Raw genomic sequence first — 18,395 nt, 5'->3', positions numbered from 1 at the left:
GAGGGTTGATTCGACCCAGAGGCCCTGCCACTCTCCCCTGCCCCCAGGCCAATTAGGACCTGGGGGCGGGGGTGCGCACGAAGTTTCCTCCTGCCCTGTGAGCAGCATGCATTGGTTTGAAGCATCATGCACTGCTCGCAGGGTGGGAGGAGACAAAATACGCTCTCTTGCTCCCAAGCCCTGATTGGCCTGGAGGCAGGAGGAGCATGCGAAGTTTCCTCCACCCTCCCCTCTGCCCTGCGAGATGCGCACAGCACTTCAAAATGCCATATGCTCATGCAGAGTGGCAGCAGGGCGAGGGAAGCTTTGCACAGCTCCCCCAACCCCAGGCCAATCAGGGTTTGGGGGCTGGGGAGCATGTGACATCTCCTCCTACCCTGCAAGCAGTTCGTGGCACTTTGAAGTGCTACGTGCTCATCGCAGGGAGGAGGTTAGGGCAGGAGGAGGCTTCACGCACTCGCCCCGCCCCCAGGCCAATCAGGTTTTGTTCAAAATCTCCCCTAGCTGTTTGAAGGTGCAGTCTGACAGGCACCTGACAGAGAACTTGTTCAGCTCTGTCCCTCACCAGCCAATTGTCCAGGTACAGGAAGCTGTGAATTTCTTTCCCTGAAGATAGGCTGGAAATGAGTACTGTACTAGGCCAATTAGCACCAAGCCACTCTCTTATCTTCTGATCAATCTCAGTACCATTGACAGTCCCTCAAAGGAGATTAAAAAGATCTGCAAGACCAAATCCTAGGAGATAAAGAAGCAAGAGATGATCCCAAACTGGAGTATAAAGAGTACCCCAAAGAGCTACCACTAACAGAGGGACCAAACCTGCTGGGACTATCAACTGCTGTACCTCTGTTCGGGATGCATACCATGATACATCAAGATCTCAGGCAGTACTGTAGTCAGCACATACATTGACTGTCAACCAAAAGCTGTTGCAAAAGCTGGTAGCAAAAGATGACTGAAGCTGGAATCACAGCAGGTACCAAGGAAGGGTGAGAAATTGATCTCAAGATCCTGGTTAGTGACATTGTGGTTACTGAAGATGATAATAGTACTGAAAAGGGATGTCTCAGTGTCAATGATGGAACCAAATTCACCTCTTCAATAAGTCTTCCTGAAACAACCACCCAGGGTAACTTAGAAACTACTGGGAGTACCTCTCTAGGGGTATGTCTACACTACCCCGCTAGTTCGAACTAGCGGAGTAATGTAGGCATACCGCACTTGCAAATGAAGCCCGGGATTTGAATTTCCCAGGCTTCATTTGCATAAACTGGGCGCCACAAGGAGTAACGGTAGTTTGGACTAGGAAGCCTAGTCCAAACTACCTAGTTCGTGCCACGTGTAGCCGCGCGGCATGGGGTTCGAACGAGCAGGGATTTAAAAATGGCGGTGCCCAGTTTATGCAAATGAAGCCCGGGAAATTCAAATCCCGGGCTTCATTTGCAAGTGCGGTATGCCTACATTACCCTCCTAGTTCGAACTAGGAGGGTAGTGTAGACATACCCAAGAAGAGGATTCCTGAATCAGTGAAGTATACAAGATGGAAAGACAAAGTAAGTCACCTGCTGCCTTACAGCAGGTTTAAGAGTGTCAGTGCTAAAGGTGATATTGGTACTAGACTCAGTAACCATTCAGCAGACAGGAGCTGACAATATGGTACAAGTCTCTTTTTGCCTCAATACTGGAGACCAGGCAGACAATGCTGCTCTGAAACACCAACTGAAAGATTGCAGTGTCCAGCACTCCCCTTCCAAAGAAAAGTATGAGTCACTTTGAGTCCTAGAATGGTCTAAGTAGTGTTACAAGATCTCATCCTTGAGGGATCAGAGGAAGGGGACCACTTTTTTTTTCCCCAAGAAGAGTCTCAATCTGGCAATCTGAGGTACACACCAGCTATGGAGATTGATGTGCCTAGCAATCTACAGAAGGCCCTGACAGCAAAACTGGCCTCACAGTCTAATCCGTAAGATGCTATTTTAAATGCATGCAAGCTTTGGGTGATCTAAGCCTTTTTCTTAAAGAAGCAACAAATGTAGCACTTTTTTTCAACATGCCTCTCTCCTAACACCGAATCACAAACATGATGGCTCTTTGGAACATCCATCCCACACAAAAGACTTAGCTCCACCCCCTTTCCCCAAAAAACGTTAATTCCTAAACTACATTCTAACCACTAACTGGAAGGACAGTGATAACTATTTACAGACAATCTCAATGTTGTCTTTTGAACTGTGAGGTAAAATTGAACTTGCAGAGGATTGGGCTAGAGCCTTATATATTCCTAGAAGGAACTACAAGCATCAGAGTACACTCCCTATGGATACTGTAAGCAAATGTGTCTCGCTTCAATGCACTAGGTGCACGTACACACACCAGAATGGAATACACATCTCCAACTAGCACCCTCCACATCTTTTTCCACATTGTCCCTAATTCATGGACTGCCCTGTTCATACCCATCTATGTATCTAATGCCCTTTCCAGCAGTCAAATCCTTTAAGTATAATTCCACTGTAATGCCCAATGCAAATACATCATATATATAGTAGCCCAGTGTCTGTGCATCTGTAACCCTGACATACACGGTCACGCCCCCTGGCCGTGTACATCAGCGCCCCGCCCCCCCTTCCTCTTCCGCCATGGCGCTCTGCGCTGCTCAGCTAGGCCCCAGCGGGGGAGCAAGTGGCGGCAAGCGGCCATTTGGGGTACAGCACTCAGCCCAGCCGCCACAGCCGGAGAAGGGGGCGGGGCGGTGACATACACGGCCAGGGGGTGGAGCCATGTACGTCACCGCATTCCCTTCCCCTCCCGCTGTGGCACTCAACTGAGTGCTGTGTCCCTCAGCCGGGCCGCCAGCAGCACAAAGGGCCATTTGGGCTCCCCTGTGGCGGAAGGGGGCGGGTCAGCCCCGCCCCCGTCCCTCGCAGCAGCCCGACTGAGCAGGCAGCACTCAGCCGAGCACCACGGTAGAAGGGAAGGGGAAGGGGAGGCAAGGAGAGACGGAGCGGAGAGAGAGGCAGGAGGAGAAGAGACGGGAGAGTGAGAGGCACGAGGGGGAGAAGAGAAAGAAAGACGGAGGGAGAGGCAGGAGGCGGAGGAGAGCGGGGGGGAGGCAGTAGGAGGAGAGGGGGAAAAAGAGAAGGAGCGTGAGAGCTCAGGAGAGAAGACCTGAAAATCCCATCTTATGACAGGCTAATTGGCTAGTTGACTAATAATTAAGATAGTAGTTGGGGCACTAACCTATTCATGGTTCATTAAATGCACAAAGCCTGGTGAATAATAATCTCATTTGTGTCACCCGTGGACGTTTTTATGCCTTACATAATAAAATTGCTGATCTCTAATACTGAGAGATGCAGGACTAATGTCCTAATCCAGCAAAATACTTAAACCACCCGCCTAATATTCTGAAGCATATGGAGGAGTGCCATATACATTAATGAGGTCTTAAACAACAGAGATGTTATAATAAGGAAGTAAATGCTCTGGCAAAGCAGCATGAGGCAGTTTTCACTGCACCAATATTAAACTCTTCCAAGTGTCCCCAGCCATCACTTCTATGGCATTCCAAAGCCATATATGCTTTGTCAAAAAATATTACTTTCATTTAAAACCACTGATTTACATACTATGAACCATACTAACACCTTGCAAATTTAAGACAACTCCTATCATTTTAGAGCATGAACAAGCAATAAAAAAAAACTTACATCCTCGTTGAAGTTTCACATTTTTGGCTTCTTCTTTATTCAGTCCTACTAATATTAACATTGGATGAAGTGGTCTGGAGCATCTGCCATACTTTACCAATAATTCAAAAACAAGTTGTGCTTTCCTCCACCCAGGACATACAATTAATGCAACTGGCTGTGAACACACAACAAAACACATACATCTGTTTAAGAGTAGTAATGTTTAGAATGCTAGAATATGCAAGATTAGAAATAAGTCTTGTAAGGCAAGAATACAATTTGTAATATGAGTGATTTTTCTTATATTGTAAATTAGAAGATTGACTTGGCATTGCTCAGGTCCTTAATTTTTGTTTTTCTTAATTTAAATCATTGCTCTGGGGTGGGGCTGGAAATGAGGGGTTCAGTACCCTTACCCCAGCCCTCTCACCACAACAGCTTGGGGTCAGGTGAGAAGCACCTCTCCATGGCTGCTACAGCTTGTGCTACTCAGCCAAAGTGAAGAATGCAGTAAACTATATACTTTCCCCTGGCTCCCTGATGAAGGTAAACAGCCAGCAATGTTCCTGTATGAATGGGGAAAGGTGCACACACGCCCCCAACCCTCACTAAAGGCACCTGGAGAATGGGGTGGGGACAGTCACGGATGGGAAAAGAGGGAGAACCCTGAACCAGCCCCTTTCACCTACCTGGTGATTCTGCCTCTTTTCTGTATGGTTTTATGCTGAAGTCCTCCCCTGACCCACAACCCAATCCTTACCTTACTTTATGTTAAGAGAAAGCTGTATACCAGGGGTGGGGAACTTTTTTTTGGATCAGGGGCTGCTGACCCACAGAAAAAAAAACAGTCGGGGATGTCACAAAAGTGAGAAGTACAAAACCCTCATCTCACTGACATAGCCTTGACTGAGAAACAGAAAGACATTGCCCATATTCCTCTTGCACACCAGAGCGAATAGATTTTGTAGACCCCTTAGGCTCTGGGGTGATGCAAAAAAATGAGGGGGCCACCAGGAAACGGGCTTGGGATGTGTGTTCTGCGCAGGAGGGAGGGTGCAGGAGTGGGCTGAGGGTGGGAGGGAAATAAGGTTCAGGAGCAGAGTCTGGGCACAGGAGTAGGCTGGGGATTGGGGGTAGGGAGTCTGGGCAGAAGATAGGATGCAAGAGTGGGGTGGAGGTCTGGGTAGGAGGAAGGGTGCAGGAATGGTCTGGAGATGCGGGGTCTGGGCAATGGGGGACATTACCTGGCGCAGCTCCCCAAGGAAGCACATGGCTACCTGTCCCCAACGGCTCCCAAGCACCACCCCCTGCTGCTCCTACTGGTTGCAATTCAAGTCAACTGGGGCAGCAAGGAAAAAGCCTCCAAGCAATGCTTGGCTGCGCTGTCATTTCCTTAGCCAGGGGGAGGAGGAGGAGCATCAGCATGCAGAGCCACTTCCTCTTTCCTGCTAGTCAGAGCCCATGGGTTAAATCCAGGTGCAGGCTTGCTTGACTCTGGTCCATGAGGATCAGGACTCCCACCCTACAGAGAGGAGATGGCGCTCTCGCGCCATTGGGGGGGAAGGGGCTGGAGTGCCGACGCTGGCTCCCAGATGCTTGAGGGAAGCCCTGAGCCTCAGGGGCTGGATCTAGGCAAGCCGAAGGCCTGGAGGAGTTAGTGAACAAATGGACAGACAGACAGATAGTCTTGCTTGCTCCCAAACTCTCTCATATAGTAGCTTGCAATTTTCAGTACAGCAGGTTCTCTCAAATTGTTAAGTGCAAATAGTTGAGAGTAGAAAGTGTAGGTCTCAGAGGGATGAAGATTTAAAGAAATGGCTAACTAGAGCAGACCAGGAAGCAAAATTCCACAAAATAAGCAACAGATAGGCATGATCCAGTTACAGCTACTTGACACCTGCAATATTCTCATAGCTCGGATTTTCAAATGGATCAAAACCCATCCATTATTTGAACAGACACAAACTTCTGTGCATAGACTTTAGAAAAGCTACTATCTGCATGTGCAGGTGACATTTAAAACCCTTATTCTCTTTCTGCATGCAGATGATAGTGCTTGAATTGTGCGTGCATGTCTCCATGTACACAACTTTTTGGAAGTTTGGCCCTAAATGACCAATCACCATTCAAAAAAAGACAGTAACTTATCTTCATAACTTGTTCTTCAAGAGGTGTTGCTCATGTCCATTCCATGTAGGTGTGCATGTGTCATCGTTTTTCCTTTAGCAGTATCTGATGGTCCAGCAGGTGTGCCCCCTGGAGTGGCAACACTGTATCAGCTAATACATACCGGTGCCTGCCCTCTACCTCCTCAGTACCAGACTACTCTGAAGAAGCAGCAGCGGGTGGGATTTGGAATGGTCATGAGCAATACATCTCGAAAAACAAGTTACAAAGATAAGTTACCGTCTTTCCTCCTTCTAGTGATTGCTCATGTCCATTCCACGTAGGTGACTCCAAAGCAGAAACCCTAGGAGACAGGTTCAGAGTTCTAACTTTCCACTGATCAAAGGACTGCCCTACCAAGAGCTGCATCCTCCCTACCCAGACAAGCCAGAGCATAATGATGGGCGCAAGTATGGACCGAAAAATCACGTGGTGGCCCTACAGATGTCCAAGATAGGAACGTGAGCTACAAACGCCATAGAGGAGGCCTGCGCCCTACTCGAGTGAACTGTGAGAGGAGGAGCTGGTACCCCAGCCAGCTCAGACCACTCCCTAATACCAGCTGTGATCCAGGAGGAGAACCATTGCACAGAGACTGCCTGTCCCTTCATCTGTTCTATGATGGCTACAAAAAGCTGTAGAGACTTACAGAAGGGCTTTGTTCTTTCTAAATAAAAGGCTAAAGCTCTCCTAACATCTGAAGTGCGTAATGCCTGTTCTTTACCCAAAGCATAGGTCTTTGGACTGGGAGGAAAATGTCCTGAGACACACGGAAGTTAGACACCACCTTCGGAAGGAAGGCATGGTGGAGGCATAACCTGACCTTGTCCTTGACGAAAACGGTCTACGGGGGATCCAAAGTGAGGGCTCTCAGTTCGAACACGTGCCTGGATGACATGGTAGCCATCAAAGAGGATGCCTTCCAAGAGAAATGCAGCAGCGAGCATGTCGCCAGCAGTTCAAAGGGAAGTCCCATGAGCTTGCACTGAACTAGACTGAGGTTCCACTGAGGGACAGGCTGATGGACATGCAGTTAAAGCCTGTCCAAGCCTTTCAAAAACCTGTTCACCATCAGGTCTGCAAAGAGGGTCTTACCTGGAGCCCAGGTGAAAGGCGGAAATAGCCACAAGGTGTACCCTAATGAGGAAGATAACCCTATAGCCGGATATCTAGAAGGCTCCGCTGCTGTCAGTCATGGAGCGTCCATGCCATTAGATCACAGGTTCGGGTGGCAAACTCTTCTGAAGTCCTGCATAATAAGGTCCAGATCCAGCAGGAGAGCAATCGGCCTCTTTCAAGACAGGCTCAGGAAGGATGTGAACCAGTGCTGCCTTGGCCATGCTGATGCAATGAGAATCAAGGATGCCCTGAAATCCCGAACCCACAGAAGCACCTTGTGGACTAGAAGGAACAGCGGGAATGCATAAAGTAGGCCCGTGGGTGAGGGAATGAGCAATGCCTATCCCAGGAAGCTCCACCTCAACCCCATAAGGTTGGTCACTTCCTGTTCTGATGGATGGCAAACAGGTTCTGAAGGGGAAATCCCCACCTGTGGAAAATTTGGAGGACCACGTCCCCTCTGTTAGACTGCTGGTAGCCAGAGAAGGACCTGCTCAGCTGGTCCACCAGAGTGTTCTGGGAACCCGGGAGATAGGAGGCAACCACGTGAATATCCACCCTGAAGAATAGTTTTTAAAACTAAAGGGCTTCCTGACATAGGCGAGGGGAGCAGGCCCCACCCTGCCTGTGAGTATAAGAGATCACCAACAGAATAAGGACCGTTCTGCCCCTCAACCGAGGAAGGAAAGCTGCATAGGCAAGACGGACCACCTACAGCTCCCTGACATTGATATGCAGGGACAGATCATCCCAGATCCACATACCTTGCATCTGCACATCCCTGAAATGGGGCTCCCAATTAGCGTGTGACGTGTCTGTCACTAATTGGAGGGTCAGCAGAGGCCTGGAGAAGAAAACTCTAGATGCAGCTCACCTCCTACTGGGTACGCCAATCCAGAGTGTGAAGGACACTGGGGGGAACTATTACCACTCTGTCCCCTGGGTGGAAGGAGGGGTTGTGGGCTTGCACAAGACACATCTGCAGTGGGCGCATACAGAGCCTGGTGTGTTGGATGATATAGGTGCATATGGCCATCAGACGCAGCATGCACATGCAGGCCCTGGCCATAGTCACCAGGAACACCTGCATGTCCTGGACAGCCATCTTTATTACCAGAAAACGAGACCTGGATAGGAAAGCCCTAGCTGACAGAGTCCAGGTTGGCATCCACAAACTATCACCTGGGTGGGGACTAGGGTCGAGTTGGTTGCGTTCAGAAGCATTCCTTGCTCCCAAAAGAGGTCTTGTACCAAAGTGATGTGAGCCCACACCTGGTCCGAGGAATGGCCTTGAAGAGCCAGTTGTCCAGGTAGGAGAACACCCGGGCATCCCATTTTCTCAGAGCAGCAGCAACAACTGCCATGCACTTCATGAAGACCCGAGCAACTGTGGAAAGGCCAAAAGAGAGGGCCATAAACGGATAGTGGTCCTGGCCCACCGTAAAATGGAGGAATCACCTGTGCTGTGATGCAGTAGAAATATGGAAGTAGGCATCTTTTGGATCGAGGGCAGCATACCAATCTCCAAGACTTAGGGAGGTGATGAGACGCCAGGGTCACCATCTTAACCTTCGCTTTGGCAATAAAGGCGTTGAGATCCTTGAGGTCCAGGATGGGCCAGACTCTTGGCTTTGGGGACCAGGAAGTACCAGAAGTAGAAGCCCCTGCCCAAGAACCCTTGGGGAACTGCTTCAGCAGCCCCTAGGGTCAGGAGCTGATGAAGAGCCTCCTGGAGGAGATGCTCATGAGAGGGGTTCCTGAAGAGGGATGAGGCAGAAAAGTGGGAGGGGGTAGAAAGGAAGACTATGGCATACCTCCTTCCTACCATATCTAGGACCCAACGGTCTGAGGTAATGGATTCCCAGGCCTGTATTCCTAGGCCTGACAAAAAAGGAATAAGCGGTCCCCGAAAAGGGAGGTTGAGACTGTAAGATGTTCTCAGGTATACCCTCAAAAACTTTGGCGGGGCCCTGAGAGCTTGCTGGATGGTGCCTGACCCTGGTCCTGGACGAGCCAGGGACTAAGTCCGCCTTTCCTCCTATTGCCATTTCTACTACAATAGCGAGAAAAGTTTGTGTGTATGCCCTGCTGGGAAGAAGTAGGGGTGTTCTTGCCTGACAAGGAGTGTTGCTGGGTAGCAGGTGTATGATTACCCAAGGGCTTTAAGGTAGCCCAGGTATACTTGAAGCCATGCAGACATTGGTCAGTCTGCTCAGAGAAGAGAGACAGGTCCTAAAATGCGAAGTCCTGCATGATGTTCTGGAGCTCAGGAGGCACTCCCAACACCTGCAGCCAGGAACTGCAGTGTAAAACCAGCCCTGTGGCCATAGTATAGGCAGCTGCAGCAGCTGCGTCCAAGGTGACCTGGAAGGCAGCCCGAGAAACTACCCTGCCCTCCCCCGCAAGGGCTCTAACCTCAGACAGAGTCCCTAAGAAGCAGTTTGGCAAACTTGTCCATGGTCGCCCAAGTGTTATACTCATAGCGACTCAGCAGGACCAGCTGGTTTACTATAGAGAGTTGAAGACACCCAGATGTACAGGCCTTTCTGCCCAAGAGATCCATTTTCTTGGCATCTCTACTTTTAGGGGCAGCACCCAGCTGGCCCTGCCTCTCCCTCTGGTTCACCACCTAAACAACCAGAGACCCTGGAGATAGGTGGGAGAAGAGGTGCTCATTCCTCTCCTGTGATACAAAATACCTCGCTTGACTTTCTTGTCCATAGGCAAGGTAGAGGCCAGGGTTTGCGCCAGAGGTCTTCGTGATTTTAACCACAGTCTTGTTGATCGGTAAGACCACTCTGGTAGGGGTGTCAGGATGTAAGGTATCAACTGTGGGTCCAAATCCTTCAACACCCTCTCTGCCTAGAACCCCAGACTCTGGGTTACACAACCAAGGAATTCCTGATGGGACCTTGAGTCAATGGAAGGCATAGAGGGGAGAGATTTCCCAAGTGCTTCATCTGGTGAGGACAAGGAAGACCCTTTCATGCCTGCCCCTCAGGATCATGGGCTCGTGAGTGGGCCTGAGAGGCCGCAGATGAACAGCAAGGGCACCTCTCTCCAACAGGGGTTTCAGGGAGGCTCAGCCTGGAAGAAGGGACTGCCCCGACATTGGGAATTGAGTCGGTGGGGTCACTGACGGAGATGCCGTAGGCCCAGAAAAGACTGACTCTGACCTACAAGGGCTCGCACCATGGCTATGGTGGTAACCCCAGGGAATCCAAAAAAGGGTCACTGAGCCAGGACCTGTATTTGTCAAGGCCAGGACTGCTATAGCACTGACACTGGTGTTGACTGGGGCCATTGTTGTTGCTGCTGCTGCTGGTGGTGCTGCAGTGCCATGATCTGTGCCGGGAGTAGGACCGGTGCTGGGATCTGGAGCCCCTGGATGACCATACAAACTTTGCCTCTGAGTTGGTCAAGTACTCCGAGGTTGACCAGGATGGTGCGGTGGCAGTCGCAGCCGGTGATCTCACTGTTGGGGTGTGTCAGGACGTCGACTCCAGCATGCTTTGGTGCCGAGGAGAAGGGCTTATCACTAGAACAATTACATAGATGTACCTTACATACCTACCTACATACCAAAGTGAAGAATTTGAGACATTTCAACTGCCTTTGCATTACATGTTACTCCTGAATGGCCTAGGTTTTATATGCCTAAAATGAGCATATTTTCAAATGAAACTCTATTAAGTCACTTACACTTTACATTAGAAAAAGTGGCAACATATTGTAAACATTTTTTTTATATACTTACTCCATTCCTAGCTGGCAGCGACTTGTAGCAGTTCCCTGACTGTAAAAATGTAAGAAATGGTGGAATATACAAAAGAGGATCATTTCCATGATGACAAATGACAACTGAATCACATCCACGAGCTATTGGTGGCCAACAGTAAGATTCCGTGAGATTAGGACATAGAAATTTATTCCAGAGTAGCTCCTACCAAACAAAGAAGTTATGTAAAGTAAGTTTTAGACATTTTGGTACTCAATTTTGAAAGTATTCTTTAAAAAGATGTAAAGATCTGAAATACCTAAGAGAAAGAAAGAAAAACACACAAAGTTTATTTTTCTTGGGTCAACATAGTAAATTTTTGAGATAAAACACTTGTTTCACTTTATTTCACCATCACATTTGGGTCAATTATTGATCCCAATAATACATCAGCAGGATCCATCATTCACAATTTCTTAGACCCACATTTATCATAACTATAATGGCATCTCTCTAGAAGGGCTTCAACATATCCAAAAATATTGCTTGCACTTGCTTTAAATGGCATAATGCCAGTTCAGAAGTACAGGAGACCCTCAATTCATGGAATCACTATTCGTGATTTCACATATTCACAGATCTTTCCCATCCAAAAGCCCCATTCTTTCTGCCAATCCCCTGCTTCCCTCTTCCATTACACTCCATCCCCTGGCCAAGGGAGGAGGGGAGAGAATGTGGTGTTGGGCAGGGGGGGGTCTGTTGCGGGGCAGCAGCAGTCAGCCCCCTGCCTTCACATGGCAGCCAGGAGCTGTGAGGTAATGAAGCACTTCCTCTGCTTCCCTCTGTCCCCAGTATTTGTGGAATTCACCATTCACAGTGTCAGGAACATATCTACCACAAACAGTGAGGGCTTCCTCTATTTCTAATTTACTTGAATACCAATTTTTAAATACAATTATGCTTTCTAAAATTTACACACAAGTCTCCATGGAGCTGATTTGAAAGAGTTTATTCACCCTGTGCAGTAACTGAGGTTCTTCAAGATATGTCCCGCTATGAGTGCTACACTTGTGAGTGAGGCAGCTCTCCTTGCTCCTAGGATCAGAAATCTTCATCAACAAGGTCTATCAACCAATATATGAGCAGGATGTTATATGCAGATCAACTGCCCCAATTCCTTCTCTGCCACAGTGTACTCAGCTGCAAAGGGGAGGGTGTGCCAGGTGGTGAAACACTGATAGGGAGCCACATCTCAATGAACCTCAGTTTCTACACAGGGTGAATAAAGAGTGTTCACTTACCTCGTGCAGCAACTAATATTCTTCAAGATGGTTTTCCCTGTGGGTGCTCTACTGTAAGTGTTTTGGTGCCCCTACACTTAGTCAGATTTTTTAGCAGCAGTACCCTGGATGCCGATGCGCATGCACTGAGCCGTCTCACTGCATAGTGAGCATGCAGGCATATGGATTAATCAATTGTCCCTCATTACCTTCTCAGCCACGGACAGATGTTAAGACACTGAAGCAAAAGGGAAGAGAGTGGTCATGGAGCACACACAAATACAGTCATCTCAAAGAACATCACTTACTTCACAAGGTGAGTAACCACCCCTTTCTCTTCAAGGAGTGTCCCTGTGGATGCTCCACTTAGATAAGAGAACTGCTAAGCTGAATTGTGTGTCCTGGGCAGCGTATTTGTCTAGAGCGTAATGTTTGGTAAAAGTATGCATTGAAGTCCATGTTGCCACTTTACAAATGTCTTTAATGGGACTGTTATGTAGGAAAGCAACTGATGTAGACACTGCGTAGGTAGGAGTATGTATATGATCAGAAACTGGGATGTTATTCAAGAAGCAGCATAGCTTGATACAGTTAGCAATCCATTTAGAGAGCCTTTGCTTGGAAATCACTAGGCCCTTAGATCGGTCTGCTATTGATATGAAAATCTAGGAGATTGTCTAAATTGCTTTGTTCATTCTAGATAAAATGCAAGTGCTCAGCGAATATGTAAGGTGTGGAGGCGAGCAGTATTGACATCCAGATGCAGTTTAGGATGGAAAACAGATAAGTATAATGGTTCATTACTATGAAATGCTGACACCCCTTGGAGTAATTTGGAATAGGGTCAGAGGATTACTTTAGCCTTACAGAATATTGTAAATGGAGGGCTGGCCATAAGCGCAACAATTTAACTGATAGGAATGGCGATCAGGAAAGCTACTTTCATTGTTAAATATAACAATGAATAAGTAGCCATAGGTTCAAGTTCAAGTGGCTTCCCTACCAACGTCCTGAGAATAAGGTTCAGATCCCGCCAAGTCAGCAATTGTTTCAGAGAAGGGAAGGCATTGTTGAGTCCTAAAAATCTTTTCATGGTTGGGTGAGTACACACTGTGTGGCCGTGTGTACCTCTCTATGTGAGAATGTTCACTAGAAATTGCGGTCAAAAGTATTCTAATAGAAGTGTTTGAAAAACCTTGTGTTTTTAAAGGAAGTAAGTAGTCCAGCACTTTAAGGAGAGGTTCTGAGGAAGGCAGTATGGAATACTCTGTAGACCATACTTTAAAACGTTGCCACTTTTGTGAGTATGCAGAAATGTCCACTTGATTTTTTGTGCACCAATACCACAGAGCAATGGCTTCTATGCATGGATAGTATGACCTTGTGCCTCCTTGATGGTTTATGTAAAACATACATGCTGTATTGTCTGTGAGAAAGAACAGTTACTTACCCCATAGCTGTTGAGAGGTGTTGCTCATTTCCATTCCACATAGATGTGCACACGCGTGCATGTGTCGTCGGAATTTTTTCCTTTAGCAGTACCCATTGGGCCAGCAGAGTAGCCCCCTGGAGTGGCGCCACAATACCAACCAATATATACCCCTGCTAGCCCTCCCCCACCCCTTAGGCTCCTTCTTACTGAACTACTTCAAAGAAGGGGAGGCAGGCGGGATTTGAAATGGACATGAGCAACACATCTCGAAGAACAGTAGTTATGAGGTAAGTAACTATTCTTTCTTCAAGTGATTGCTCATGTCCATTCCATGTAGGTGACTCCTAAGCAGAAACCCCAGGAAGCAGGGTTGGAGTTCTACCCTTCCACTGAATGGAGGACAGCCCTACCCAAGGCAGCATCCTCCCTTGCCTGATTCAGAGTATAGTGACTAGCAAAGGAGTGGCAGAGAACCATATGGCAGCCCTGCAGATGTCCAGGATTGGGACCTGAGCCACAAAGGCTACCGAAGAGGCCTGAGCTCTAGTAGAGTGGGCCATGAGAGGACGGACTGGAACTCCGGGCAGCCCCTAGCACTCCCTAATGGAGGCCATGATCCAGGAAGTGATCCTTTGACCGAAGACTGGTTGGCCTTTCTACCAATCTGCAATGGCGACGAAGAGCTGAGGTGACCTACGGAATGGCTTTGTCCTCTAAATAAAAAGCCAAACCCCTCCTGACATCTGAAGTGTGTAACACCTGTTGCTTACCTGATTCCTGTGGCTTGGGGTAAAAGACTGGCAGGAAAATGTCCTGCCGCACACAGAAGTTAGACACCACCTTCAGAAGGAAGGCGGGGTGAGAGCGCAATCTGACCTTGTCCTTAAAGAAAACTGTATATGGAGGGTCTGAGATAAGGGCCCTGAGCTCGGACACACATCTGGCCAACATGATAGCCACCAGAAGGGATGCCTTATAGGACAGGTGCAGCAACGAGCACATCACCAGGGGTTCAAAGGGAGGTCCCATAAGCTTAGACAGGATCAGATTGAGGTCCCATTGGGGGACAGGCTGCTGAACGTGCAGGTAAAGCCTATCCACTCCTGAGCACTCCTGAACATAGGTTCTGTGGTTGTAACCATCAGTCCAGAGATTGCTTTACTCTTTTGGGGACATTGAGGGATTTCCCTAACTGATGTCTGTGTGGACAAAAACACGTGCGCTCCTTGTAGGCAATTCATGTGCAGTCTGGCCATCTTTACTAAGTTGTAACAGCTGAAGGCATTGTCTGGCTGAAACTTTGAGGCTACTCACGAGGGACGAAGCCAATGATGCTAGTACTTGAAAACAATGGTGCAAAAACCTGGCTGCAACATAGATGAAGTCCAAAGTTGCTCCTATAAATTCTAGTTTCTGGGTTGGGGCTAGATGAGATTTCTAACTGTATTTGGAACCACAGGATGCTGAACAGGTTGATTGTGCAATTTGTATGTACAAAATGGACCTCCCTGGACTGGCACTGGCAGGCCTGATCGGTCCCAAATGAAAGAATTTGCAGTACTACGGGAGGTATCCTGCAACCAGTCTCCAAGCCCATCACCTGCTGCCAGCAGGCTGCCCCAAGCAGGCACCCTGTCTTGCCCTTCCACTCTCTCAACCTAGCGGGACTGCTTGCCTGGCTGCTGCCAACTCCCTGGGCATCAGAGGCTCCAGCTCCTGCTGCAGTGTTCCAGCCTCTCACTCCCAGGGAGCTACCATGGGGCTCCTGGGGCTGCTACTCCACCACGGGACTCTGGCCTCAGGCCCGAGCTGCCGTGGGACTACAACAAAACTCCAGCCCCAGCCCCACAGGGTGCTGGCCCCATGCCAATGCAGACCGCTGGGGGACACTGGCTCAGCTCCGTGCTCCTTCATCTGGGGAACTCTGGACCCAGTCCTGTACTGTCTCCAGCTGAGCTGCCCAACTGTGTTTTCCCGAGCACCGACTGGCCCTCCTGCACTCTCTCTGGTCCAGAAGCATCCATGCTCCTGATGGACCACGGATGTGGACAGACCAGAGAATGCCAGTTTTCTGATGTACAACTGGTAATGTTGCTAATTGCATTGATAGAGTTACCATTAGACAATCATCTCGATACGGGAAAATCATTACTCCCGATTTTCTCAGATGTTATATTGCAACCAACAGTACCTTTGAGAATACTCTTTGGGCTGATGATGAACCAAATGGTAGTATATAGTATTGATAATGCTGGCCTCGTAGACTGAAACACAGAAATTTCCTGTAGACTGGGTGAATTGTAATATGAAAGTGTCTTGTAGATTGAGGGATGACATCCAGTTTCATTTCTCTAGTGATGGAATTATCTTTTCTAGAGTGACCACTGAAATGTTGCTTTCTTGAAAATTTGTTAAGAGGGTGTAGGTCTAAAATGGGTCTCCATCCCTGTCTTTTTGGAAGTTAAAAAGTAATGGGAATAAAATTCCTTTCTCCTGTGTTGAGTTAGTACTTGCTCTATGGTTCTTGGGCAGAGGAGGCTGTCTATCTCCTGTTGTAAGAGCGTCTCATGGCAAGGGCTCCTGAAGAGGGATGGGGAAGGAGAGGAAGGGAATAAAATATCCCTGTGAAATTATTTCCAGTATCCATCTGTCTATTATGTGGGTCCATATAGAATAGAAGCAGACTATGGGAACACAACTACCATCGAGTGGGCAGTGTTGAACCTTTGACCAATGCTTCAAAATGACTGTCATGATGTGGATGGTATAAATATTGCAGCTTGGTCCTGGTTTTGTTGCTTACGTCGTTGTTTCTGCCTGGGCCTTTAGTCATATCCCCTCTGTTGTAGGGTCTATATGGAGGACTGGGTGTGCTGAATTTAGAAGCAGACCTGTTTCTTTTCTGGTGGTGGCACATACATCCCTAGAGTTTTTAGAGTTGCTCTAGAGTCTTTTAATGTATGCAGTGATGTATCTGTTGTAGAAGAAAAAAGTTTTTGGCCTTTAACAGGTAAATCCTCTATTGTGGTCTGTACCTCTTTAGGGAACCCAGAGAAGTGTAACCATGATGCTCGGTGCATTACTATGGTAGCTGTCCATGATCTGCTGGCTGTGTCTGCAGAATCCAGAAAGGCTTGAAGAACTGTTTTGGCTATTAGAGAACCCTCATCCATATTGGGTTTGTATGCTTCTCTGTTTTTCTGGAAGTTGTTCAATAAAAGGTCTCATTTTATCAACAGGTGTATGTATACTTGGTTAGTAATGCAGAGTAATTGGCAATCCTAAATTGTAGCAAGACAGAAGAGCATGCCTTTCTGCCAAATATATCTAGTCTTTTCCAGTACTTACTGTATGGTGTGGATCAGAACTGGGTTTTTACCAGAAAAGCAACCCCAGAGGAGCGCACTTTTTAAACTCAGGGCATCTGGACATAAGTGTGAAGGAACAAAACTTCTTGGTCTCAAAGGACAGAAAAATTAAAACCTAATTTAATAAATAGCCGTAAAGTTAAAGTTAAAACAAAAATATTTTAATTGAAGAACAGAGAAACAGAAGAAATGCTAACTAAACTACAATGAATGCACTATTCACTCGGGGAACACGAGAAGCAAGCTCTGGTGCTGGTGTGGTCTCCATCTGGCTATGTCTACACTACAGAGTTAGTTCGAACTAACTTAGTTCGAATTAGTTAATTCGAACTAAGCTAATTCGAACTAACGCATCTAGAACTAAAAACTAGTTCGAATTAGCGTTTTGCTAATTCGAACTAGCATGTCCACATTGAGTGGACCCTGAACAGGGCTTAAGGATGGCCGGAAGCAGTGCCGGCAGGGCATCAGAGGAGGACTTAGAGCGTGGAGATGCTGTCTCAGGCTAGCCGAGGGCTGCGCTTAAAGGGACCCGACCCCCACCCCGGACAGACAGTTCTCAGGGGTGCCCCGCTTGAAAACCAGTCCTGGCTTGGAGTGCCCTGAGTGCCCACACTGGGCACATCACAGCACTCGGCCATCAGCCCGGCTGCACTTGCCGCAGGCTGCCATCTGGGGAGAGGGAGCAATTGGGGGGCTGCAGGAGAGCTTCCACCCCCAGAAGCCTGCAGAGCCAGCCCACTCCTCCCCATCGGGGGCTCGTACCCCATTCCTCCCTCACCTCCTTCCACTTACCCTTCCCTAGCCCCCCTTCCTGATGTACAAAATAAAGATAACGTTTCTTCCAACATTGACTCTGTCTTTATTGAACAAAACTGGGGGAGACTGGGAAAAGGAGGTGGGAGAGGCGAAGAGAAAGGCTGGGAGAGGGGAGGGCAACTAACATGATCAGAGGTTGGGAACAGGTCCCAGATGAAGAGAGGCTACAGAGACTGGGACTGTTCAGCTTAGAAAAGAGGAGATGGAGCGGGGACAGGATAGAGGTCTCTAAAAGCAGGGTTTGGGTGGAGAGGGTGCATTCAGAAAAGTTCTTCCTGAGTTCCCATAAAGAAGGACTAGAGGACACCAAAGGAAAGGAATGGGTAGCAGGCTTCAAACTAGTAAGAGAAAGTTGTTCTTCCCAAAGCAAATAGTTAACCTGTGGAACTCCTTGCTGCAGGAGGCTGTGAAGGCTAGAACTGGAACAGAGTTTAAAGGGAAGTGAGATCAAGTCATGGAGGTTGGGTCCATGGAGTAGTCTTAGCCAGGGGGTAGGAGTGGTGTCCCTGCCCAAAGTTTGTGGAAGACTGGAGAGGGATGGCACGAGACAAATGGCTTGGTCACTGTCTTCGGTCCATCCCCTCCAGGGTCCCTAGGGTTGGCCGCTGTTGGCAGACAGGCTACTGGGCTAGATGGACCTTTGGTCTGACCCAGGACGGCCATTGTAAGCTCAGGGTCGGGGGTCTCAGTGGACCCCCTTGATTTTCATGCACACCTGCTCCTGGGTGGCCATGCTGGCAGCTCTCCTGCCCTAGACAGCCACTTTCCTGTGCCTAGTGCGGAGATCGTGGACAAGGTCCA

The 18,395-nt window shown here is 48.3% G+C and overlaps 1 protein-coding gene across 4 annotated transcripts in view; it reads right to left on the bottom strand.

Annotated features, from left to right (window-relative positions):
- TDRD12 (tudor domain containing 12) overlaps positions 1-18,395 on the bottom strand; it is a 230,676-nt gene that overhangs the window by 145,732 nt on the left and 66,549 nt on the right. For all 4 annotated transcript variants that reach the window (XM_089781493.1, XM_075940128.2, XM_075940130.2 and 1 more), the window contains 2 exons: positions 10,735-10,920; positions 3,711-3,867 (listed from right to left, as the gene is read on the bottom strand). In XM_089781493.1, coding sequence (XP_089637619.1) covers positions 3,711-3,867; positions 10,735-10,920 — 343 coding nt within the window. The remainder of the gene's footprint in view (positions 1-3,710; positions 3,868-10,734; positions 10,921-18,395) is intronic.

This window comes from Pelodiscus sinensis, chromosome 12, assembly GCF_052426305.1.
Source record: "Pelodiscus sinensis isolate ZL-2025 chromosome 12, ASM5242630v1, whole genome shotgun sequence".
NCBI classification, from domain to species: Eukaryota; Metazoa; Chordata; order Testudines; family Trionychidae; genus Pelodiscus; species Pelodiscus sinensis.
Note: the sequence above shows the minus strand (reverse complement) of the source record. Positions and strands in the feature narration are given on the sequence as shown.